The sequence below is a fragment of the Nuphar pumila genome, chromosome 7 (assembly GCF_984573655.1).
Source record: "Nuphar pumila chromosome 7, dmNupPumi1.hap1.1, whole genome shotgun sequence".
In the NCBI taxonomy this organism is placed as follows: Eukaryota; Viridiplantae; Streptophyta; class Magnoliopsida; order Nymphaeales; family Nymphaeaceae; genus Nuphar; species Nuphar pumila.
In genome coordinates, this window is record NC_143255.1 from 23,245,931 (window position 1) to 23,273,076 (window position 27,146).

At 35.8% G+C, this 27,146-nt stretch overlaps 1 protein-coding gene across 1 annotated transcript; it reads right to left on the bottom strand.

Moving 5' to 3' along the window:
- Positions 1-11,842: 11,842 nt before the first annotated feature.
- On the bottom strand, positions 11,843-18,670 carry LOC149831526 (uncharacterized). Its single transcript, XM_090013941.1, has 7 exons — positions 18,357-18,670; positions 17,181-17,310; positions 16,920-17,044; positions 14,924-15,062; positions 14,640-14,754; positions 12,479-12,542; positions 11,843-12,408 (listed from the first exon to the last, which is right to left on the bottom strand). The coding sequence occupies exons 1-7, from the start codon at positions 18,519-18,521 to the stop codon at positions 12,139-12,141; spliced, it is 1,008 nt and encodes a 335-aa protein (XP_089870067.1). The 5' UTR covers positions 18,522-18,670; the 3' UTR covers positions 11,843-12,138.
- Positions 18,671-27,146: the final 8,476 nt, after the last annotated feature.

Below are 27,146 nucleotides of genomic sequence, written 5' to 3' on the forward strand. Positions count from 1 at the left end.
GAGACTACCTCAGTCAATCTTTTGTTTTTTTTTTTTTTCTATAAAATGGATGGCATACGGTCTAGTGTACCATAATATTTATTTATAAATGTAGACCATGTCACAAAGATTCGTGGACATGAGGACACGGTCACAAGTTCTACTCACAAGTTTGAAAACAAGAGAATAGGGCATGAGGGCATGGAGAATCCACCCATTTTGAAGGAGGGGTGATAAGGCATCCACTCACTTTTTCTAGTACTTATGCAAGGTACTTGGCCCAGCATCTGCTCTCGTCAATCCCATCCTACCGGGGGTTTTCTTGATTCTGTGAGGGTTCCTCGTCATAAAAAAAAATGGCTTATTTGGAGTACAAATATGTTGCTGTAGGTTACAAATTTTTGATGAATTTTGAGTGGTTGATTTCATAAGCCCTAAAAAAGAACTGATGATCCAAAACCATGTTTTCCACTAAACAAACTATATAGATCACGGTTAGATGCACAAAAAAGGCTAGAAATATGAAAAACATGGTGCTTTCTTTTAGATTGAATATAGCAGATATTTGGCAAAAAAAGTTAATTTTATAAAATTAAAAAAATTATTTTTTAAATTATTTTTACAAAAAAGTAAAAATTAGTTTCAAACTTTTTATTGGAAAACATTGACCAGCTAATTTTTTATATTTTTTGTGTTTTTTTTAATACCAACATTTATCACTATGGTTATACCATAGGGGCAGAGCCAAGAATCTAAACTAGGGTGGGCACAATTGTACTGTTAAAAAAAATAATTATTAATAAATGAAGTCCCGAGTATGAAATATCAATCCAATGTTTACATTGCAAATATATTTGAATGGTCAAACTACTTCAATAAAATATAGATATATATATATATCAAATACTAAAATAAATCATCAAAGACAAAAAATATCACAAAAATCATAATAAAAATAAAAAAATAAAATCATGAAAAAAAAGTGACCATATACATTGCTATTTAAAAAACACAAACAAACACCCATCCTAATAAAAATAAAAAAGTGACCATATACATATAAATATTAGAGGCAGTTCAAAAAAACACAATCCGAGGTCCAATCTTGATGCAAATCTTGTTAAATAGATCTATATGGTCAAACGGTTAATACAGCTTCAATTTTCTGCTCATTAGCCCAGTGCCCGCTAGTGTCAAAATATTTACCTTATATAAAATTATGCAATGTTTTTGTCCCTAGCATATTTTCAAGTGCCAGTGTTGATACCGCTATGCTGGTTAGGCCTGTCAACAGATCGGATTTGACCCAACTTGGATTGGGTCCTATAGAACCCGGATTTGAAACCAATGAAGTAGGTTCAATTAGTTGGACGGGTCAGTCCTATTTTGACTTAAACTGGGTTTGGTGTATATTTGAGTCAACCCAGTTGGAGCTGGATCCGTTGGCATGAACCCGGTATGATTGCACCAGGTTCCAAGTAACACTAGATTAACATCATCTTGCTATCAGCAGACATCGATACAGCTTCTTCACAATTAATGGGTTTGAACCAAGGTGAGCTAAAAAATGAACCTGTTACAACTAGACATGCAACATCCCACAGTCTTGTCAAATTGGACCCGGTAGCTAGGACTCAAAGTCCAGCAAGACCTGGATCTACCCGATCCAGATAAAACTTGGGATCCAACCCGAGCAGAAGATGGTCCATGATCTATGCCTGAGCTAGGTGAAACCAGAGAAAACTCTGTGGAGGCCCACAACAATATAGCAGATTTACCGGACAGATAGGGTAGAGTTTTTAACTTGAGATATTGTGATTTTCTGGATGAGTAGAATAAAAATCTTCTCACTTGCGCTTGTACGAACTTTGCGAATAATAATTCCAAGTTCTAGTGATTCTTGATACTTGGCTCCACAAAAATTTCAAAGTTCTATTTGGTGAGTTGTTTTTTGGTGGCAAAAGCTAATCAATTTCCTGTCAAGCAGCGAAAAGATGAATGGTTGTCATGTATCACAGCAACACTTGGCTCCACTTGTTATTGGTTTTGTTTAGCTCCACTTGCTTCTGGCTTTTTTTGAAATATTTATGGAGGAAAAAAAATTCTCTCTTTAAGAGTACATATAGGTAAGATTGTTTATAGGCAGTGCACCAACCCGGTGAAAGCCCACAGTCTGTAATTGTACAAGAATTAGAGATTATATTCTTGGTCATACTTTTCTTGATGTTGGAATCTACATTCTACACTTTGGCTCATGCTAATGACTTAATTAGCAACTAATTCTCTCTCTCTCTCTCTCTCTCTCTCTCTCTCTCTCTCTCTCTCTCTCTCTCTCTCTCTCTCTCTCTCTCTCTGCGTGTGCATGCACGTTGTTCATTGACAAAGTGGGGTGCTCTTCATTTCATGCTGGCACTTTGCAAAATTTAGGGGTATTTTTTGAACTAAGAGAAAAAGGCAGAGGTGATTTTGCACAAAAACTAAAAAAATTGCAGGTGGCAACGGACAGGTCAAGACTTGTTTAGAGCAAGAAATCGCTACTTGGAAATAAAAATCGAGAATGAAGTGATGATGGTTTAGAGGAAATAGCTTCTATCGTAACAAGAAAGACGGGCTGAATTATGTTTGTATTCAAACAACTGCAATGGGGGAAATGGCTGCTCATAGGTTTCCTTCCATTGCTCATATGTGACATTGGTGGAATGACAACAATTGCATTATCTTGGAAGGGAGTTTTCACAGCCTGATGGAAAAAAGAAAAAAGAAAGATATATAACCTCCTTCCATCAAACCATCAAGGTAGTTTAGCCTATCATGTTAAAAGAGCACTGCTCCACAAGCACAAGCTGCACAACCCTATGTACTGTCTCTTCATTGTCTTTCCAGACATGATGAGTAAGAACTGAAGGAATTGAGTGACAAATTATGGCCCTACAAAGCATCAAACATCTATGTGTGGAAGAATCTAAGATGAGGAAACCTTGTACTCTCAGCAGATCACCACAAAGATGAAGACCAGAATCTCATAAAAACATGAATTGGTCCTATGAAATAAAAGAGACGCCAGCTCCTCTGCATGTCATTTCATGAGAGTCTACACTCTTAAAACTGTAAGAATAAGGACAAACAAAAAATAACTAGAGATCCACCACCCATATTAACAAAACTTCATGCACCACATTTACGGATGCACTTGAGTTCCAACAATATTAAATTACAAGTTATCATATTTGATTGAATTATTTTTGCATACCAAAAGCAACCCCGTGTTGATTAGTCATTTCTTGACTTGTACCACTATTCCAAATCTCGGTCAACAGTACTTGAGCAACTGCAGAATGCAAAAATTACATTACTACAATGAACAAGCAAAATTTTCAACCAATAATACAAAATGAAAATAATAGGTTTTCGGCTACATCTAATGTACGCATCTGCTCAATGCACAATTGATGAACTCAGCAAGTACTGCTCAGCAACGAATGGCAGCAATAAGCAGTGCAAGCAACAAAACCAAGAAATGGATGTGACCAACTGTAGGCACCATCATGAATCGTCTCTGACTGATTATTTAAACTACTGCCTATGTTGATCTCCACATATTCGTCCGTGTCACTGTGATCAACTGAACTGCTGCTGTCTATGGTTAATGAGACTTTGCTACTGCCCTTTTCATCAGAAGAAACCAGGTTTCCCACATTTATAAAAGATATAACAACCGAGTGACTTTTAAGGAAGTCAATCCTCGATTGATATGTTGAGTCACGTCCCCGAGCTTTCTTCAATGGTGTCTCTGAATCAGCTACATATGATAAACCAAACTTCTGATTATGGGCTATAGCCCTGGGCAGAACCCTTGTAGGTAATTTCAACAACCAGAACAAATAAAATAAGCATCATATATATGCTATGCTCCGCAGAATTTGTAGATTAGACTTGAGGAAGTTATCAGGATTGGAGAGACAGAGGTGAGAGGCTATCCAACTCAGACTCAGCAGCTCTATGGACTTTTCGTCCAAGTTGAATTCTATGAAGACTAACCATCAATATAAAGTTTGTAACCTATTTTTAGCTGTCTGGACTCCAAGATGGACCTATGCTCATAGCTGCAGACACAGTTGTCAGCACACATATTGACATCAGCCAACCTGGGATATGGTCACTGGACGAGGCCTGACCAGGTTCGAAGTCTAACAAACGCTCAAGCCTTTCCAAGTGTATGTGTAAGACTCATGAAAAAAATTAAAAAATTTGGATCCAGGTTGGATCCGACCGGATCTGGGTTCACACAGTCTCCCATGGTTTATTTAAACCCCCCACAATGGGGTTTCTTTTTAACGCAAACCACCCCTCTCACCGACTCTCCCTGCTAACCCGACCGGACCCCTCTCTGAGTAAGGTGCAAACTCCCCCACCGGAGTCCCCGACTCTCGACTCGCCGGCCACCTTACCGTCTCCCTCTCTTTGATCACCAGAGCCCCTTCCATAATCCCCCCTCTTGACTCTCCCCTCGTCTCCCTCTTTCGCACGTCGGTGCACCCGAACCTCGACGCCTCCATTTTCTCTCACCGATGCACGGAGGCTCTCATTTTCCTCCCTCAAGTACGTAGCCTCCTACCCCCCCCCCCCTCTCTCTTGTATGTTGCCGGCAGGAGGGCGCCACCCTCCTGCCCCTCTTTCTCTCGTCTATGTTGACCGGCAAGTGGGCGGCCCTCCTGCCCCATTTTTCTCTCTCTCGGTGGTGGCGGCACCGCCTGGTGCTGCCGCCCTGCTAGGAGCAGCGGCGCCACGCTGGTGCCGCTGCACCCCTCTTCCTCTTTCCAACTCTGCTGCCCGCGGCAGTCACTGGCAGTGGCCCAGCCGCTGGCCCAATCCTTTTTCCCGCCTCCTTCCCCTGCGCCTTGCGCATGGTGGTGGGAGGCCACCTGAGCCAGGGTACCCCTAGGACTTGGGTGGAGGGAAGAGGGCTGGGCTCGACTGAGTCGAGCCCACCTACCGATGGCTCCTTGTTCTCCTTTGTTTTCTGATGACAGCAGCCCTTGGCCAGCACCTGCATCACGATAGCCATCGCTGCCTGTATTGTCGGAGTTCAGCCGACTACTGCCCTGTCGCACCCCTTTTCGCTCCCCTCTCAGCCAAGCTCAGCCTCGACAGGGCCAGCCCCAGTCAGGCCCCTTCTCCTTGATTAGGTTGCCTGGCAACTAGCACGCCCCCCTTCTCCCTCTTAGAGGACCGAGCAAGGCTCAGTCCTGTCACGGGTTGGGACCAAGCCTAACCCGGCCTGACCACCGAGCCAAACCCCTCCCTCTATGTGTTGCATGCCTCTCACCGTGTATGTTCTACGACTGGGGCTGGTGAGCATGGGAAGTAGGTTTAACAACTCTCGACTTCTTGCCCGGCTAACTAGGTTTGGGTTCGACTCTACGACATAAACATTGCATATTTTTTGTTAAATTAAGTTTATTGCATCATTTTTTTATAGCATGATAAAATATCTTTTAACGCATCATATCGATGCAACGGACGAGACATGCTTGTTAAGGCACAAGCCCTTAAAAACCTATGCTCGAAATCGTTAGCAAATTCGACTACCTTCGAGGTAGGAAAAAGTTGCATAAGACAACAAATGATGAAATACTTCTAACTAAATATGTATTATATATATATATATGCTTTTAACTAAATGACGCAGTTTTGTGTATTCTTGTCCATTTAAAATTATGTCATTTACTTTGTCGTCGTACTGTTATGTGCACAAGCTACTGCTTACTCAATTTATTTGGCCGATGTATGATTAAAGTTGAGCATGACTTTTACCCAAAGACTAACGGGTAGACAAAGCATACGATAAAGATACTGGAGGATATACTTAGAGCGTAAGCGTTGAATTGGGCAAGAGAGTGAGATAGGCATACGAAGCTTGCAAAGTTTTTATACAACAACAGTTACCATGCTATCATCAGTATGGCTCCGTACGAAGCTCTGTATGGTAGACTGTACAGATCTCCGATGTGTTGGGATGAGGTTGGAGTTAGAGCAATGGAGTCTCTAGAGGTCATCCAACACTACTCGAACTAGATGTGGTTGATCCAGCAGAGGCTAATCGCAGCACAAAGCAGGCAGAAGAGATATGTCAATCAACGGTATAGGAAGCTCAACTTTGATGTAGACAATCATGTGTTTGTTTGAATCTCATCTATGAACAATGTATTCCAGTTCGGGAAGAAGGAGAAGCTGAGTCCTAGGTATGTTGGACCCATCGAGATCCTCGAGCATGTTGGAGAGACCGTGTACCGTATGACGCTTGCTCCTCAGTTTTCTCATATTCACAATGACTTTCACGTCTCGATGTTGAGGAAGTATGTGTTGAACCCTTCATATGTGATCCACTATGAGGCAGTTGAGGTACGACCTGACTTGATGATTGAGGAGACACCAATGAAATTTGTGGATCACCAGTAGAGAACACTGTACAATAGGACAATTACATCCGTGAAGGTGCGTTGGCAGCATCATAGACTGAATGAGTGCACTTAAGAGACCGAGGCCGACATGTGTGAGCAGTACCCACACATCTTCGGTACGTTCTAATTTCGTGATTACAATTCTTTTGAGGGAATAAGGATATAATATCGTGTGTTTTTGTACTATGTTAAACTTTGAAATTTTTGAAAATTTGGCTATGTTGTAGAAACATCGGCAAAATGTTTGATGCTAGACTATGATATTTGAGTCTGGGCTTAGTTTAGGTCTCATCGACAAGACTTAAACAAGCTAATTAATAGGTGATAAAAACTTTTAGTTTTTACCTTTAAAATTAAGCAAAATTCATGTTAAATTTAGGCAAAATTTATATGCAAATTTTGAGTTATATATTATTAGATGCGCCTCAAAATTCTTAGTTCAACGATATTTTATTTTTTCGAATTCAGGCTACAATTGGCTCAAAATCATATTTTTTCAAAAAAAGCTTACCTCGAGGGGACCCGGTCTGGATTGGATTGAACCGAATCGGATCCATATGATCCAAGTTAATATGGATCTGGACTCAATCTAAGACCTATATTAATTAGAATCTGATCCACCACAGGATCTATATGGATTTTGGATACAAATTTGGATCTTTGATTTGAATCCAGATCCAAAATTCAGGTCCAATAAAATTAAAGCTTTAAATTTAATATAAAGGTTTAATTTAAAGGAATTTAAAGTTAAAAAGACTCCATGAGGGATAAGGCAGATCTGGATTTTTTTGGATATTTATTAATTAATAATTAATATTAAAATTTATTAAATTCCAAAAATTTTAGATAAGATAGTTAAAAGATAATTAGGGTTCTCTAGAAGCGCCCCATCCGGTTGAGTAAACAAAAAAAGTAAATCTTTAAAAGAGGTAGGAGTTCTAAAAGTCAACAAAAAAAAAGAGACTAGAAAAAAATTTGAAAAGTATGTTGGAGATAGAATTCTATATGAAAAATCTATCTCTAGCTCTCATATGAGAAACCCTAGAGGGGGGGAGGGGCACACCCTCTAGAGGGCCTTTTTAGTATAAAAACTCAAGAAAAAAAAGATTGAAGAAAGAGAGAGAGAGAGAGAGAGAGAGAGAGAGAGAATGGAAGGCAATAGCCTAAATCAGATTTAGATTAGATTTTTGAAGGAAACCCTGAATCTGATTTTGGTTGTGCATTTTCAATCTTTGGAAATTGATATATGTATGGCTGGTAACATGTATTTCTGATTTTAAATTCATAACAATATATATATATATATATATGAGTGGGGCTCAGCCAGGGTTAATCTTAACCGGCCAGCCAAACCAGACCTATCGGGCTGATTCATCTATATCAACCTGTATTTCAAAAAGAAACATAAAATCTATTCTATGCTGACTGTGTTATGTGTTAAAAAGTGTCATCAAAACATTCTTTCTCATGCTATGATTAGAATAAATCTTTTCGGCATTAAATATGTGCAGTCCAAACTTTACGTGGCCGATAATACCTCTTTTCTAACTATGCAAAATGTTGATAAGTGTGTTGTTGTTTAATTCGATTTTCGTTGAGATGAATGGGAAATCTTTATGGGTGACGTTAGGCTCAAATGTATATGTATGTTTATATCTGATGTTTCAGCAGAATGGATATATCTTGGTCTGGTTGTTATTAAGTTAGAAAATTTTGTAACAATTACTGTTGTCATTAAAAATCTGCTCACATATCAGTTTGTGTATTTGTGGTTTAGTAGGTGTTAATGTTACCGATCAAATATCATGTGTTCATGCCCCAATGTTCTTGATGATTAACTGTGTGAATGGGTAAGCTCAGCCGACTGCAGTCTCTAAAGGGGTTAAGCCTAGCCGACTACAGTTTGACTGGGCAGTTTCTGAAGGAGTTAAACCTAGTTTAAGACTGCAGCCGTCTGAGCAGTTTCAAAAAAAAATGTATATATAACACACGATATGATTTGAAGATTTTGGTAAGACAAAAAATATATATATGTTAAATATTCAGATTTTATAATTGCCGAATGCTCAAATTTATACATGTCAGATATTCAGATTGATACATGTTACATGTTCAAAATTTCACATGTTAAATGCTCAGATTTTACAAGTTAAATGTTCAGAATTTTTACATGTTAAGTGCTCAAATTTATGCAAGTTAAATGTTCAGATTTTACATGTTAAATGTTCAGATCTGTACATGTTGAATGTGTAGATTTATGCATATTGAATATTCAGATTTGTGTGTCTTACCATGTCCAAATTATTTATTTTTATGACTAAACTGTTATGCATGTTTTTATATAATTATTATGCAGGCTTCCATGTAATTGCTAGGAATATTCTTATGTGACTATCATGCATACTTATGTGGCTATTCATGAGTCTTGAAATTTTACTAAGAGTACATGCTCTAGTGTTCTAAAAAGGGGTCATCACATATGCAGAAATTAACATGAGACTGCATAGGGTCATCCGTTGGGGTTGTCACCATGTTGTTTAAGTCCATTCGATTGTCAATGGAGTCCCAGTGGTGTCCCATGTGCAGGCAGCATTCTTTTGGGCTCGGTAGCCATTTGTCATAGTTCGAGTGCTTGATTTGACAAAAATAATTATTGTTTTCATGATCATGAGCTTTAACATAATAATGGCATAGATGTGCATATTATGAACACTTGAATTTTTAAGTTGTTTATTGTTGCATCATCAATAATCATGTGCATGCTTGAATGATATGCATGAGACAAAATATGAGAATAAAATGTGTGTTCCAAGCATGCGTTCATATGCATATGAAATTATTATACATGAATATTCGTAATGTGTGTGAATGTGTGTGTATTTGTGAGCATGCTGAATGATTGCATGAATTACATGTTCACTGTGGTTTTTGCATGTGATGCATGAGTGGTCGAAATGTGTACCATTATATGGCATGTGGTTTGCATGCAGGTGTTGCTCTAAGCTTTGTTGAATGCATTGCAAAATTCATAAAATTTATTGGTTTTCTAAATTAATTACACTGATAAATATTGTAACGGGCCAAGGTCCCGTGTTGTGTTTTGCAAGTTGATTTGCAAAACGAGTCTTGTGTGAAAAATTTTTTTTTTGATAAAAAGATAAAAGAAATAAAATAGTATAATTAATGTTGTTCTTACTAGATGTCTCTTTCATAGTGTGAGAATCCTAGATGGTGATTTTGGGAAACTGTGAAGATACTAAAACTCTATGTGCGATTTTGCCCCTGAACCCGATATGATTGTTCGCCTCCAAGCTATGGTTTTAAGAAGATTCTGTCACTTTTGCTGGGGATGGTGTATAGACACAACTGTTATTTTGGTATACCAAGAAAGTAGCATCAATAAATATTGATTTCTAATGTTCTGATGGATGATATTGATTCCTAATATCGGTTGAGAGTAAAGTGTGTAACTCAGTAATAAAATATAAATTATGTGTTAAGCTACAACTGTCAACCTATCTTGAACTTCGAGAATTGTTGTGTCTATTTTTTAATCTATCTGCGGGTTTTAATGAAAAGTGAAACTAAAATTGTGTGCATTTAATAGGGACATGCATGCAAAAAAAAATCTGATAATAACTTAATAAGTCATTCATGCATGTGCATTGATTTCATGCATATTTACTATTCTGCATTAGTTCATGCAAATGTTAGTTTTTGTATTCCCTGTTAATTATTGTTAATGCATGATATGTGATTTTAAATGCTTGAATGATAAATGAATTATGAGATTGTTATAGTTATGTTCTTCTAAAATGTTACATGAATTTGATTTATGTTTTTCTTGTCTATTTAAATTATTAGAGAAATTCGTACGCAGGATCTTTGATTTTAACCTTGTGCCTTTTATGTTTTTCATAGCCTCTAAAGCCCTACGATGAGACCAATTGCCATGGGAATCTTACGAGACTGCTTTTGACATTTTTTTTGAGACAGTGTTGCTTCATTATTATTGATATTTATTTAATCATTGTTCTTAAACTTGAATTACTAATGAATAAAGATATTTAGTTTGGTTGATGGTTAATGTAAGATTCTTTGTGGTTTGGATTGTATTATGTCTCTAAGGCTTTAGATATCTGGGTATGGTTTTCGCAATTATTTTGAAAAAAAAAATTACTTTTCAACGGGTATGAGTTGGGGTTGTTACAAAATCCAACTCTGAAACCGATTAAGCCACCTAAGATTGTGTCAAATTATATATAGACCACATCTAAATAGAACCCAACCTTTTAGATCAAGAGTACTAACCATAACCTAACAAGTAACATTTTAATTAAAGGGTGTTTGCTTGATCCCATTGAAGGGAAGGGCCTTTTATAAGAAAATACATGATTTTCCTGTGCTCAGCTTTCTCATGAAAGCCCTTTCACATGGTGAGAGGCGTGACGAGCTTTTCACATGAAGCTAGAAAATAGCCTGACCTTACAAGAGGGGCACATACACGCACACACTCACACACGGATCAAACACACAACTACACAGTAAAGCTTAGCATCAAATAACAGTGCTAATTGCCAACATTCAATTTGACAACTTGAAATTTACCTATAATTTAGCTCACTTTTATAAAATAATTAATACAGTCTCAGGTAGAGAGAGGGGAGGAGGTGGAATGAGAATCAATTTTAAAGTCCTCAAATTGGTACTCTCTCTCTTATAGAATCTCATTTAAATAGCTTGTCTAATTTCTCTCCCATAGAATCTCGTATAAGTAACTTTCTTATTCTCTCTCTCTCACGCCTACATAGAATCCCATGTAAGTAGCTTTTCTAATTTATCTTTACTAAATTACATTCAAATCACAATTAATGTAGTAAATGATAACCAAAACCACAACACGCCTTGTCTCGTATAAAAAACAATTTAGTAAATAGCATTCAACCCAAAATACTACCCTTTGTCATTTTTAAAATATTATAATACAACTAATTTTTGGCTTCCTAATGCCCTTCATGCTCAAGTAGCATAGATAATAGATAAGAAAGACATTAAGGCCCACATCCCATGCAGGCACTCTCATCTGCGTTCTTAGCTGTTTGTTTCACGCATATGATAAGAAACGGATGCCAGCTCAACACCTTTTTTTTAAAGTCGCCCTATATGATGAAACAATGCCATGTTTGTTTCACCCAAAAAATGCGGAACAGAAGCACTCTTTCTAACGGTAATGGGAATAAACAAACCTCCCCCCTTCCCCACTCTCTCGTGGGGTCATTTCGTGCGACCCCGCTTTCCTATGGGGGTGTATGGGGGAGTGTAACAAACGCTAGTGATGCAAACGTTAATTGAACAGAAAATTTCACTCATCACCAGATACCACTAGAAACTGCAAGGTAAAATGAAATATCAACCAACCTGAAGCTCGTTTTTCCTTTTCTTCTGTCACACTAAAATCCCACAGAACAAACAAGAGGCAAGGGGAACAGAACAAAAAAAAAAGCCCAAATATGTCAATCACTCTATATATTCAAGAGTAATGAGAGGGAAAAATAAAAGAAAACCACTCTTATTGGGTAAGCTAAGGGGACCCAAAACAAGAACCTACTCATGCTCCAACAAATGAAATCCATCCAAATTAAATCTTTTCAATGAAGGGTGTGGTTACATTGGCAACACTTTCTCAAGTTACTGAACATTAGGCCTTCTTCCTCTTCTTGTGGCGTCGCTTTCTTCGAGGTTTATGAGCATCCGAATTTGAACTGAGATTGCTGCTATTGCCTGTAATGGATTTCCAGTATGTCCTAGTACTGGAGGAAGGCTGGCTCCTGCTCTGTGAAGTGTTGCTGGATGAAGGCAGCTCAACTCTGTCGATGGATGCATTCTTGCTTGATGAGTATGAAAAACCGCCATGTTTTGCTGAAGAAGGCCTTGGTGGAGGCATTAAAGCCCGCACAGAGATTTGTCTCTGAAAGTGCAAAGAAGTAAGATACTGCTAGTCCTCTAAGAATATCATTCACATGGATCTTAGAAGGAACCTGATTCTTTTCATCACTTGACATGCCAGAAGTTGCTTTGCCTGAAGTACCTGAAGCCAGCCCTCTGCACATACAACAAAAGAAGCATCCAAGTATCATGATAAGAAATTTGACAACCAGGAAGAAGTGGCACAAAAACTACAATAAAGATCACCAACTTGACCTATTCACATGCATCATACGTTTATTCAAGCCTAGTGACAAAAACTAAACAATTTCTTCAAGTTCATGTTTTAACTCAAACTCTTGATCTGGGATTCAGATCAGGAATAGAATGGTGTCACTGGGCATTTATCCAGAAGATATAAGCCTTTCCAAGATAGCAGGCTGCACAAAATCAAGGGGACGTGGAGAAATATGCAAGCAGCCCAAGTATGTGGTGGATATGCAACTGAAGGGTAAGACCTCGAGTGTGCCAAGTCAAATGATCATAAGTTAAAGATTTGTTATTCCTAGAATTCAGTAGACCCAGTTTTCCAAAGGTTATATCAAGATTTCATTACTATATCCTCCTCTTTTGCTGATTTATTGCCAAACTAGGAAGCAAAAGAGGGAAGCGGGAAACGATACGGGAAGCGGAAGCGAGAAGCGATGCATTTTAAAATGTATAGGAAGCGGGAAGTGAGGAATAAAAAAAATAATATAAGAATTGAATGAAAATAAAAATGAAATACAAATAAAAATTAAAATAAAAGTGACTATATTCTTAAATTTCATGATTTTTTAGTGTAAGAATTAAATTTTTAACACAATCTAAAAATGATGACCGTCAATTTAGAGAAATCACATGGAAGTGACCAATAAGTGTGAGAAAAAACACATAAAAAACATGATAAGTAGATTGAAAGACATAGAAGAATAGATGAAGTGTGTGGAAAGCATAGGAGAAGTGTGGGAGAATCGAGATTCCCATCAAGTTTCGGAAGAAAGGAGTATCGCATTTTCGAAGCGATTTTTTGAGAAGCGGGCTTCCCACCTATCTAAGAAGCTTCCGGTAACTCTGTTTATAACAAATATCTAACGGAAGTGAATTTAAGACCAGGTACAATGTAGTATCTGCAGCACTGACATCAACCAACTCAGTCTATGAAAAACTCTAGGCATGGGATCTGGCTTATATTTCAGAAGTTATTAACAACTTGCATTCTGGGATTCAAGTGAGTTGAGCGTATTGTCCACTTCAGGGTCCATATGTAGGTGATGCACCATCGTGCCTACAACAAAGTGAATCACCATATTATCTTTGGAAGGAGGCTAAAATCTTGTCAGGTTAACCACCACAGCTTGGAAGGCTATACGCATTCCACGCAATTTTGCATCTTGTGTGTGTGTCCACGCAAGCCCCCTGCAATTGACTAACTCTATGTCTATATAAATACCATTCTAACTAAATAATTCTGAAAACACTGCTAATGCAAACCATTTATGATCGTTCTGGAAGAAGATGTCCTCACTGTATTGGATGTCCAGTTGTATCCTGCTTGTGAACCACAAAATGGAAATCAACTTGGATTCCCTGGCGACACAGTAATTTGTCACAAATAAAACTCATCCAGCGGTTTCTTAGTACCTTTGTGCACCACAAGTTCAAATTTGACACATCTGTTTACCGTGTTCTTGCTGGTTCTTAAAGGATTACATTGGGTTTTCTCGGTTTTCAACATGAATGGTTCATAAGCATTCACAGAAACATACAATACTGGAATCATTTAACACCCAAAGTTGGACCCATCTAGTATGGAATAAGTTTGTCATGGTTCTTCAATTTTCTCTATTCTCCATTTTATTCATTTGTTTCACAATCAAATAACGGGCAGGTTCCTGTTTTTGTGCATTAATCTTAAATGAAACACCTCCATACCCTAACAAATCAGTGGTAAAGAGAAGCTACTAATAGTAATATCAATCTTAAAAATACTTTGAAAAGTAATTTCAATCTCTTGCAGTTATACTATCATTCAATAGTGATCCATAGAATGCAGCGGCGTATCTGATGTTTATTCTGCATTCTGCAGTAACTGACATTTGTCACAGATGAACAGTTGAAAGTTGAAACGGCAGTCCAATTAGAGAGTTCAAGAAGGGAAAAAAACTTTTTGTAAAGAAAATCTAGCTTCCAAAAATTTCCAAAAGGAAACACATTGGAGAAATTGACAAATACCTTGTACTTTTGTCTGTCCATTCATCATCAGCATCTGCTTCATCACTGGAGCTTCCACTCAAGAAAAAGTCATCCTCACTGACATCCAAGGGGCCATCATCATCACTTCCTGTTTCTGTAAATAAGTACATCTACTTGACACCAAGCCTTTGAAATGTGTAAAATGGTAAGAAATAATAAAATGATCAACAGGTGATTGATAAAACATAAACAGATGCTAATAGTCAGCTATTCACGGTTCAGCATGAGGCAATTATTATTTCCAGTAAACAAGCCAAAACAACCTTCTATATCCTTTCCGCTAGCTGCAGCAGCTAGAAGGTTGGCTTTTATCAGCTTGCGTATTCTGTTCCTCTTATCAACTATGTTTGCATCATCGCCTCCCATAAATAAAGAGACATACTTCTCTGTCTTGGGAAAGAACTGCAGCTCAAGAAAAACACAAAATGTGAATGAAACTTCTGATACAATGTTCATTTTCCTACTCCATTTTTTTTCTGAAGGAGAAGATATGGTTCAGCAACTAAAAACAAATATATAAAAATTCAGATCTCCCCATGAGGAATACAACAGAAAAGTGTATGCTATTACAACTCATAGGATGACCGACCATGACAATTACTGATATGGATGGATGGTTTGATTTGTATATAAAAATTACCACAGCCCACTTGGTCGGGTTTGCTAAACATCCTTGCAGATCTGATCATCTAATCAGATGGATTTGGTAAGGCTAAAACCCAGAGATGGACCTGAGTCCTAGTCCAAACAAAGCTTTGACCATGATATATATAAATTTGAGATCAGAAAAGAAGACAATGCTGAATATAAATGCTACTTGCCAGTCCCAACCTAGTTCTAAGTATGAATACAGATCTGAACACAATAATTGCAGTACCAATTAGGTCATATATGTTTTTAGCAAATCCCTAATGACAATAAGGTCCATTAATCAATTATCTACTAATTAACCTCCAAAAGAACATATGCACATCTTCCAAAACAATACAGTCCAAAAGGAACTGCCTGATCTGAATTGTCGAACCACCAGATTTGTGCTTGACAAATCCACAACCAGAGTTTAGGTGGTCAACCTAAATTTAGATGAGATATAAGGATAGTGGAACACGTGATAACCAGGAATATAAGAGAGGATAGAAACAGCAATAACCAGGAATACTAGGGAGGATGACAACATTTCAATTGTATGTTCCAATCTCACAATCAAAATATAGACACGGATATAGGATATATGAATATTAACAAAAGTACAATCCACTGCAAAGTCATGTACATAGATAAACCTGCAAATTTTCATGCACAGTTCAATGAAAATGTGGTTCCAAGAAAGTAAATTCCTCAATGTCACTTCTAAGAGCTTGAACAGTGACCGCAAAGGGGTTTGGCGTAGTGGGACGGGACCTAGGCCACTAGGCAGGCAGTCTAGGTTCAAATCCCATGGGTGCCATCCCTTGCACAAGCTGAAGCATGGCGACTCCCGGGCAAGGGATAAGCCCACGAAGTTTTACGCTGCCAGGACAGTGATCGTAAGTACGGCAGGCAAAGCCAGTGCAGCTAGGTCTCTCATCCTGGGGGCGGTTTCTCTGTATAAATATACAAAAAAAAAAAAGAACTTGAACAGTGGGTAGCCCACCCAGAGTTTGGTAACCCAAGATTGTTGCCACTTTGCATCCTCAATCCCAGGTTCTTTCTCATCCAAAAATAAAAATAAAAAAGGGCAGTCCTTCACTTGCATGTGGTAAGAATCTTGATTTTTCGTTTATCTAATTTGTGTTCACTTTGCATCATTTGAGAATATCACTCATAATAACAGTTTCAGTCAAACTTTTTGCTAGTTCTTTCGAGATATATCAGTTTCATGGAAGTGTAATTTTAAATCTCGACAGAGCATATATGGACCATGTTAAATATAAAAAAAATTAAGAACCATGTTAAGTAATAATATTCGAACTTACAAAACCTACTCTTGGGATGCATCTAATATAGCCAATTTCTTAAATATTGTCCTCTCCAATACAAATACATCTAACAGACACATACCATTCCAGCTATACAAAACAAAGGAGGCACCCTTTTGACAATACTGATACCACCTACTCCAACTAGAAGATAATTTCAAAGAAATTTATGAGAAAAGTGCAGGAAAAAGATTTGACCCACCAAAACCACGTTGAGACTATGACACAAAAGCTTGCTCGATGTGTTAACTAACAGACTCAACAATTTGCAATCCCAAAACTCGCACAACGTTAAACTCACTCTAACATATTCGAGATCCTCCCTTAGCTGGGAAAGCTGTTGAGAGATTTGCTCTTGCGCAACACGATCAGCTGTTCTTTGCAATTTCTCCAACCGCCTTATTCTTCTCTCAATTTTTCTTCTCTCTGTTTCAGACAAAAAAAATGGCCCAACCACACGAAAAATTAATCAAGAAAACCTGTATTGGTACAAGAAGGTCTAGGTAATCGCACACATCAAATGCACACTAATGACAGCATCCCCGGAAAATGCAAGACATACCAAAAAACTTTACTCGACGATACCGTAAAGACATTTTACGCTCTAGAGCTGAACGGTTTTGAATCTCCTGTTGCTTCCTTAGTTCTTCCAATCTCTTTTCCTGAGCATTCTTGACTTCAACTGGGAGATTCTAAGACAATCAATGTAGTAACTGAAAGTCACTCAGTGAATTCAAGGGAAAAAAGAAAACAGGAACAGATCAAAAGCAAGATTTGTGCAGCCAAAACACTATTTATCAAATTTCCAAGATTCATACTTTCAATCAATTGCCCAAGTATCATATCAACAGATAACCAAGAAACATTGTCACATGTACTCGCCAACATCAAGAGTTGCTAAAAAAGAAATACGAACAAAATACTGGTGTGTTTGAATGCACCGCTCATCTAGAACAAACGGGACAATTTTGAAAATTAATTTGTGAAGCACAAACGAGATATCCTTTATCCCATCATTTCTGGATAAATGTGGCACATCCAAACACTTCCCCAGTGAAAGCACCACCGCAATTTCACAAACATAATTCGGATGCAATTTGCACACAAAAAAATTGGAGTCACTAGAATATGAGAACGACAGTGTGAACCGCGATTTTCATGGCTTTTTTGTTCTTTTCTCTTAACTATAACCGTACGGACGTGATCTACATGCATGGTATCTTGAATCATCCGATTATGATGCATAAACAAGATTTTTTAAGGTTTTAAAATCGACAGCTCATAATCTTCATAAATATTCAAGCATCCAAAAATCGTATTTTTTTTCTTAAAAAATACACGATCTAACAGTCGATTCCTAACAAATTCACCATGCCGAACACATCTACATGGTTGGATTTACAAAAACAGTGTTGGAAATGCCCTGTTAACATGGTAGTTCTCATATTCTAGTGACTCTATATGAATCTAAAGTTGAAATGAATAAGAAACAGCGGGTCTACCCACAAGCAAAAGCCCTAAACCCTAAACCCTAACCCTAGAAAAGATATAGAAACACCCACCCAAATAGAATTGATTCAAAATTACGCAGAAAAAAACGGAAGTTCCAATCAAAACCCCAGTAATCAACAAAACCCACAAAATCCCAACAAAGGAAGCACGAAGAAGGACATTTTCGAAACTCCAAGAGAAAATAATGAAATGGGGAACCCTAGAAACCGGGTTTTTCCGGACGAACTTTGCGCAGGAGGACGCGCTCGACGGATCGAATTTGGTTCTTGAGGGAGACGGGCTTGAGCTTCTTCTTCTTGCTCTTGTTGGCGCCGAGGCCCCTCGTCCGCTGGCTGATGGGCCCCCGTTGAGCGACCCTCCGGCTCCCGTAGCCGCCGTGAGCCATCACCATCTACACCTCAACCCAACCGAAGGAAACTCGAACTCCTACCGCTCCGCTCCCGCTGTGATCCTCCTTCGCTCCTCTCTCTCTCTCTCTCTCTGGACCGGGTTTGGGTCAGGCTTTTAGATTCACATTGTCTCTCTCCCTCTCTCTGGCTTACGTAACATCAGCGTAGAGCCTTTGTATATACTACAAAATTTCTCTGCTTTGGTAAATTATAGCCCTTTTAGCTGTTTAACGTATAGTTCTCATAATTGTTCACGTCATACCTGTTGATAACTGGCGGGGCAACACCTCATTCTGGGATGTTTTCTTAACCTTCGCCTTTTTATTAACTTACCTCATCCTCAACCTTCTTTTTAGTTTCCTTTAAACCATCACGTGCTTTCGTGCATTTATAAAATTTAATCATACACTAATACGTGATATCACTTAAAAAAAATTATTAGCAAATTAATTATAACTTACACTCCAAATAACTTAACAAAACATAATACATAAACACGTACTTGCATGAAATTTAATATTATTTTAACTTAAGTAGTAGGACAAATATATCATAATCATATATACAACAATTCTATACCAAGTCAAGAGCATGTACACGGAAGATATACAAAAAAGTGAATACATTATTAATTAAGTAATATTATCATAATATTAGTAAAATATTTTTATATACAAATTTTATGAACACCGTAAAATTGTACAACATAAACTCTTTCGTATTCAGATTTATTTCTCAAATAACCCAATGATAGTTATCCTAGTTAACAACAATTAAAATCTGTAACATAAATCGAGTTTAAGGTCATTGTACACATAAAAATTTAAGTTGTATAAGTATGCAGGGTACATTGTCAGTTTCAAAGAAAGGATACGACATGTCTTCGGTCTCCAAGCAATGGGTTGCCCCATCTCGCTGCCCTTGAGTTGAGACCATTTGTTACGAACAATCAATATTTACTAGTTAGTTTTTATTAGTCGATAGAAAAACATCAAAAACTATGCTTTTGAAACTTAAAGAAATACTTGATAAGGTAAATGGTCTTTAGCAGTTTCGTTTCTCCTTTCATGTCCTTATTGTGTATCGCTTTGAGTCTTTATATAAATCTTGCTAGAAGCTACATAATCAAAAGATGCGGTACATAACAAAAAAACAAACAAACGGATATGCTAACCTAATATCTATGCCATTTGTCAACAGTGTTTCTATGTAAAATCCATATTCTTTTGGCTCAATTTGAGTCTACACATCTTTTTCTTCCTCATCAACATATACATGTCAGTAGCACTGATTCTATACACACGACTTAAGACATTCATTATACCTTAGGTACCTTAATTGGTTCTTTGCTTGGAGGTAGGGATGCGGGTTTTGTTCTTTTTCTACTGTCATGTTTTTTTTTTATGTTTATGTGTATATATCACGAACTACTTAAGATATATATATAGAAGATATAAGATATTGGAGCAGTTCATAAAAAATACTAAATGAATACAATTTTTTTTTTATTAACAACTCCTAACAAATATACATTTTATAAAGCATAAGAACTCTCACATACTATTAATCATGCTTTCGCCTGTTGTGGCTAACCTTACCATAGTAACTACATTTGTATGGCACAACATCCTTGTATTATATTATTCAACTTTTCATCTTAGGTCATCTCGCTCTACAAAATTTTTTGCAGACAAACAAGAATAAGAGTCGATAGAGCAATGTGTGAAACATTATCCACCATAAAAAAGAATGAATATGTATTATATGCAGCTTGATATGATTCAACTATGAAGAACTTGTTCCTCGGTCGATATCAAGAATCCTCACCTTTCATCAAAACATTAGGAATCATCACCTAATGTCAGGACATCAATGAAAATCCTCAACTATTGATGTCACTTTCTTGGTATACCAAAACTACAGTTGAGTTAATAACACCACTTTTAGGCAAAATGATTTAAATCTTCCTAAAATCGCGGTCGAAAGGTGAATCATCATATCGGGTTCAGAGGCACAATCACACAGGCAGTTTTAGTATTCTCACAGTTTCTTGTGACCGCCATCCAAGATTCTCACACTTTGAAAGGGACATCAAGGAAAATAATAATTACACTGTTTGCAAATTCACAAGCAAAACACATAAATTCTAGCCCTGACCCTCTCAATTTAACAATGTAATTAAATTTAAAAAATAATATATTTCTAAAAATAAATTTTACAATGCACAAATAAAATCAACAACAATTAGAGCAACACATGATCTTGACCTACATGGCCTGCACTAGTTCGCATTTGACCACCAACACATCTCAAAAGTAATTTATGCATCTTTGTAAAATTTCAATGAATATGCAACATATTCAGTTTCCAAACATGTTCATAATATACATTCAAAACACACAAAATATAAATGCATATTAGGTCAAACACATATATATGCATGCAAATAGATGCTTGTAAAACACACCATTCATGATCAATTTCATGCATAATCAACCATACATGCATATGAACACAGTCATGCAAACATCAAATAAATTTTTGATTCATGCATATGATATGCACATGATCATAATGATATACATAGGTCGACCAAACCATAATCAAACATGTATGAGCCTACTGACAAATCCATGTAAATGTTCACAAACATGCACATAGGTTAGCTAGACTACAATAAAGTGTGTACCAGCACTAGCTAGCTGATCCATTTACATGTTCACAAACATGTATATTGGTCGGCCAGACCAAAAGCACACATAGACCAGTCTGTTGGCTAATCTATGTACATGTGCATGGGTCGGCCAAACCTGTGCACACTCATGAACAACATGTTGGTTGATCCATGTACATGATAGTAATCATGTACATGGGTTGGCCAGACCTATGTACACAACTATATATGATGGTTTGCATATATATATATATATGTGTGTGTGTGTGTGTGTGTGTGTGTGTGTGTGTGTGCTAATCTCGATAAAACTGAACATAAAAACATATATAGATTCATGAGCATATATTATGGTAGATCTGATCCAAAATAATATGTATATATATTTCGGTAGATCTTAACCAAAACAACATATATATGTGATTCAATAGATCTGAACTAAAACAACATATACATGATTCGGTAGATTTAAACCAAAATAGCATATACATGTGTTTAGCAGATCTGAACCAGAATAAAATAAGCATGTACTTGGCAGATCTAAACCAGATCTGCATGAGCATATACTAGACAGATTTGAACCAGATATGTAAGCATGCAGCTTGATAACTCTCAATCAAGATAAAATATTTTGATGCATAAATATGTAATTAGACATATCTGAAATCAAAATAATATGTACATATGTAAATTTGATTCAAAGAATATATTTTCAAATGCATATTTTCCGATGCATGTGTATGCAACTCGTTAAGTCAGAAACACTAAAATATATTCAGATGCTTGCATACTAACTTGTTAATTCTGAATCTCACACATATATCTATATTTATGGAAATTGACTAACCTGATATGTTTGTGTGAACAAGAAAACTTGTCACACCTGAATATATATATATATATATATATATATATATATATATATATATATATATATATATATATATATATATATATATATATATACCAAGATTTGGGTGAGCTTGAGAAATAAATTTGATAATCTAACTACATGCATATTTAGATGCGAATCAAGAAAAAATGATATGCATGGCCAAGAAAACCAATATATATGTATCGACATGCATATTTTCAAGTTTGAATGCACAAGAGAAAATTGTCAATCATAAAAAAATAATAAATATATACATATATATATAATCGATAATATATTTTTTTATATATATCACCTTTAGATTCAGATTTTCTCCTCTAAACTTATGCCTAAATCAGATTATACCAATTCCTTTCTGTGAGAAATTAGAGAGAAACCTGTACCTTGATTTGAAGTGTGAAGAAACTTTGAAAAAACGATAAAAAAATGTTTTTTTTCTTCTTCTTTTATTTCTTTCTTTTCTTTTCTTTTCTTTTCTTTTCTCTCTTTCCTTATTTGTTTCTCTCTCTCACACACTACACTATTTTTACTCTTGTTGTTTTTGTCTCTCTACCACACACTCTCTAGAAAATGAATTCTAGAGAGAGCGACACTTATATCTCTCTTTTATATTTTATTATGGGTTCTAGAATAGGGGTGATGTCCCCTCTAGAATCCCTCTAATTGGTAGAGTTCTACTTCATGTAGAACTCTACTCTATCTTCTAGATTTTTTTATCTTTTTATTTTATTAGTTAGTTTTTTATTTATTTTATTTAATATTCTAAAAAATATTTCAGAGGGTGACTCCCCCTCTGAAAGACTCTTTATGGGGGTAGAGTTCTACGCTCATCCTATCTTTAATTTAAAAGTTGATTTTAAAGTTTTAAAATGGCAATGAATAAAAATTGGATCAAGATCTGGATCCAAGATCCAAATCTCTATTTAAATTCAAATGAATCCTACCTGGACTAGATCTTAGTCAATATGAATCCTAGACTGGGTTCATATCTATACTAACTAGGATCAAATATCTGACCTGATCTCTCTTGACCCGAGTATTTTATATGTATTTTTAATAAATATATCAACAGTGAAGCATGACACAAATAGAACTCCTTCATTCTATGAGGTTGACAACATAATTTATGAGCAACACAAATTATGTTATCACATACATTGCCACCAAATATCAAAAACGTCGAAACAAGTACAAGATATCTTTCTCCATGATCTTTTGCCCTATATTCCTTCCATACATTTCCCAACTTCTCATATTGTTTACAATCACATACATTCCCAACTTGTAGCACTAAAATACAGTCAATATTCTGGTTCCATTGCGTTGCTCCCCTTATCAACGAGCTTCATGACTGCTCACATTGCATCTAATGTCATTTAAATCTGAACTTATTGCTTTGTTCATGACTTCTTCCCTTCCTCCCAAATATTGTAGTCAGAAGTCTCACAAAGTACTTTTACATCAGAGGGACAAACTAGGCACTAAATCATTTTAAGCCTGTCTCCTCAAACACAGAACTAGAATTATTAGGAGCCAGCATCATTGAGTCTCACCAGTTGGATTTGATTTACAATTACATGTAACAACATTCGGATCACCCTTCCCCAAAATAAAGAACATATTCCTGATCTTGCATCTCCACTGACCTCCTCCCATCAGCAAGTTGAAATTGAATATTTAAGGAGTAAACATGATTGTAAAGATTTCCAATTAACAGTCCCATCATAGACTCAATCCAGAAATCGTTATAACAGCATCTCAATGTGAAATTGGGAGTAAAAAGACCAGAAAAAAACCCCACCAAACTAGCAATGGTCGAGTAATCAGATGTCTGTTTCTTTTAGCAGCACCAACTAAACAGCTGCATGAAAGTATGGATAGTTCACAAAGTTGGCTGTGGGTCATAGATGAAAGGAGAACTGTGGTCTTTGTACCTGCTGGTGTAATATCTCGCAATTTTTGCCTCTATTTTAAATTTAATAAGTATAATTTTTATTTAAATAATTATATTTTTGATGTCTTAAATTAAAACAATATATATAATACATATATATTAATAAATAGTGGATGACGTTAAAGTGGATCTTGATATAGATCTTGGACCCGTTGCCAAGATCTATAATCAAGTTATGATATGGATCTTGAACCCATTGCCAAGATCCATGATCTAGTTATGATATGGATCTTGGACCTATTGCCAATGTCCATAATCCATTTAAGCTAAGGTAAATTAATTTTTATTTTTAAAAACTAAAATTTTATTAGTAACAAGATAATAATAAAATTATATATATAGATATAAGAGTCTTGGTCTAGAAAGACTCCGATTTCCATAAGAAAATAGAAGGCTTTCTATTTTCAAAACAAAAGGGAGGTCGGCCCTCTTGTTCTATAAAAAAGCCATATGAGCCCTCTCTCAATACCGATTTTGAGAGAGCAAGAGATCTTCTACAACATCTCTTCCTTCCTTTCTTATGTGATTTTCTTCGTCTAGCTTGGTGGGATCTAGTATAGATCGATTCAAGCATGAGTTTAGAGTTAAAATAAAATCTAGGTTCTTTTATATACATGTTTTTGGGCAGATCGTGTTGATTTAAAAAAAATTGTATTATTTTTTTTTATGTAAAACCAGTTTTGGAATCTGTGGTTTTTATTTGGATTTAAGTTTAATACAAGATCTGTATTTTAGATGATGCAAAATTTGTGTCTTTGGTTGATGCAAGATCAATAATCATGCTAGTTTTTTTTAAAAGCCTTAAAGAAACCGATTTTTCACTTGTTCTCACTTTGGGTTTTAAAACCATCAAAAGGAAGCTGTGTAGCTGTAAGCATTCACGTTTGTTTTAAAACCATCAAAATCTGCATGGTTTTAGACTCCACGATAAGTTTTGAAAATAGTCAAGAAATCAGTTTTTTTTTATGGCATTCATATTAGGTTTAAATAATTAAGCATGTTGTTTAGTTTCTTTTATTAACTGTGCATACTGATCTGAATATACTTGCTTAAACTGAGTATATTTTTCAAGCATGATACTTGTTGTTTGGTTAAATTTTTTTTTTTTACTGTGCATAGGGCAAAGAATGTCTTGATCTTGATTTTTGGATGCGCGTACATTCTGGCTAGTTATATCATGTTAAACTTACTTTCTGTTCTTCACGCTGGCCCTGAACTTTTTTATTATAAGATGTGTTTAGATTAAATTTTAATTCACAGTAAAGTTGAGTTGATGTCGGTTAGTCTTAAGGTTATTAAATCTAACTTTTTGTCGGTTAGTTTCAAGCTTATAGATTCGAGTTTGTAGTCTCGGGTGAATAATCTGCAATTTTTGTTGTAAAAACTATGGGATTTTAATTGATTTAAACCTGTACTTTTGGCTTAAGCTAAATCAGGGCTTTAAATAACGGTTAAGTTGGAAATGCATTATAATGTTTAGCCTTTAATTCTGCTTAAGTGTAACTTCGGGATTTTATTTGATAAATCTGAAATTTTGTCTAAACTTTATCAAACCTGGAAGATAAGTGAAGAGATTCGAGTTTTGGTAAATAACGTGTAGATTTGGACTAATTAAATGAATCTGAGTTTTTGGTTTTAATGCGGTTTAAATCATAATATAATTGGATAAATTTTAAGTTGTTTGGACGTGGCTTAAATATGAATGTAGCTGGGCAGATTTAAATCTTCGACTTAGGCGTGACTTAAATCTGAATCTAACTAAAAACCATCTTAGTGTTATTAAAACCTATAAATCTAGGTTTTTACTTAAATAAAATCTGAGCTGTAGTGAATGAATAAAATGATTTCCAAACTAGCTATTAACTCATTTCAACATTTGTTTTTCTTATGTACATCCGATTCTTGTGAATTAAGTTCGATATGCATTGTAAAAATCGAATTTCTATTGAAACTGGGAAATATGATCAGTTTTGGATGGTGTTACAAATCTGTAGTTAATAAATGTTGAATTGAAAGGGTCATAAAAGTTTTAGATTTCCTGTTGGCATGGTCAAGCTGAATTGCTTGTTTCAATGTAAATTCATTTATTCTGCTATAAATATGCATTGATATTGTACCGTGAACATAAATTTGAATATTTATGTGTAATTGTTGTTCACTGAAAAGCTTGCAATGTCATTTAAATTACATTGAATTGTGAAGTGGTTATATGTGAACCATAAATGGGTCTTTGGAGGCCAAGAACATGTGTTGCTCATAAAATAATAAGTTTTTAATATATTACAAAACTATCTTGTATTGCTTTTGAATTAATTATATTGTTGAAATTGACAGGGTAAAGACTCGAATTTGTTATTGCATGTTGATTTGCATAATTGTTCTTGTGTAAAGAACTCTAACTTTATTAAGAATGATAAAAAAAATAAAGCAGTGTAATATTTTTTCTTCTTTGATCACCTTTCGAAAGGGTGGGAACCTTGGATGGTAGTCATGGGGAACCATAAGGATACTAAATGCCTTATGCATTATTTTTCTCTAAAAACCCAATGTGTGGTTCTTGTTCCCAACCATTGATGTAGAAAACCCTTGCCACTTTGCCTAGTGGTGGTTTTGTTAGATTCAACTGCAGTTATTGATATACCGAGAAAGTGTCGTCAATAGATGTTGATTTTTTTGTCATCCTGACATCAGGTGATGATTCTTAATATTTTAATGGATGGTGATGAGTACTAATGTCAGTTGAGAAATATGTGTAGAACTTAGTTAATGAAATATAAATTATACATTAAGATAACACTGAAAACTGCTTTGAACCTTGAGAATTTGACCCATTTTGAGTATCTGCGCATTTTATATAAGTGAAAACTTAATTGTATGCATTAAGTAGGTACATGCATGCAAAACAATTAAAGTTAAAAAGATTATTCATGTATGTTGCATTGATTCATGCATTCCTAAATGTACATTTATTTATAAGATTGTTGGTTGTTTTATTTGAACTGCTTATATTGCAAACTTGTTTTGAATATTTGATGTTTGTTGAGTCATCTTAAACTTATGTTTGATTTAATTTATGTTAATTTTCTTACTGTTGAATTTCAATAAGG

Coding starts and splice junctions, on each gene's coding strand:
- LOC149831526 (XM_090013941.1), bottom strand. CDS start 18,521: ATGGTGATGGCTCACGGCGGCTACGGGAGCCGGAGGGTCGCTCAACGG. Junction 17,311..18,356: donor AGCGCGTCCTCCTGCGCAAA/GTTCGTCCGGAA, acceptor TGATTGTCTTAG/AATCTCCCAGTTGAAGTCAA. Junction 12,409..12,478: donor CAAGTGATGAAAAGAATCAG/GTTCCTTCTAAG, acceptor TTGCACTTTCAG/AGACAAATCTCTGTGCGGGC.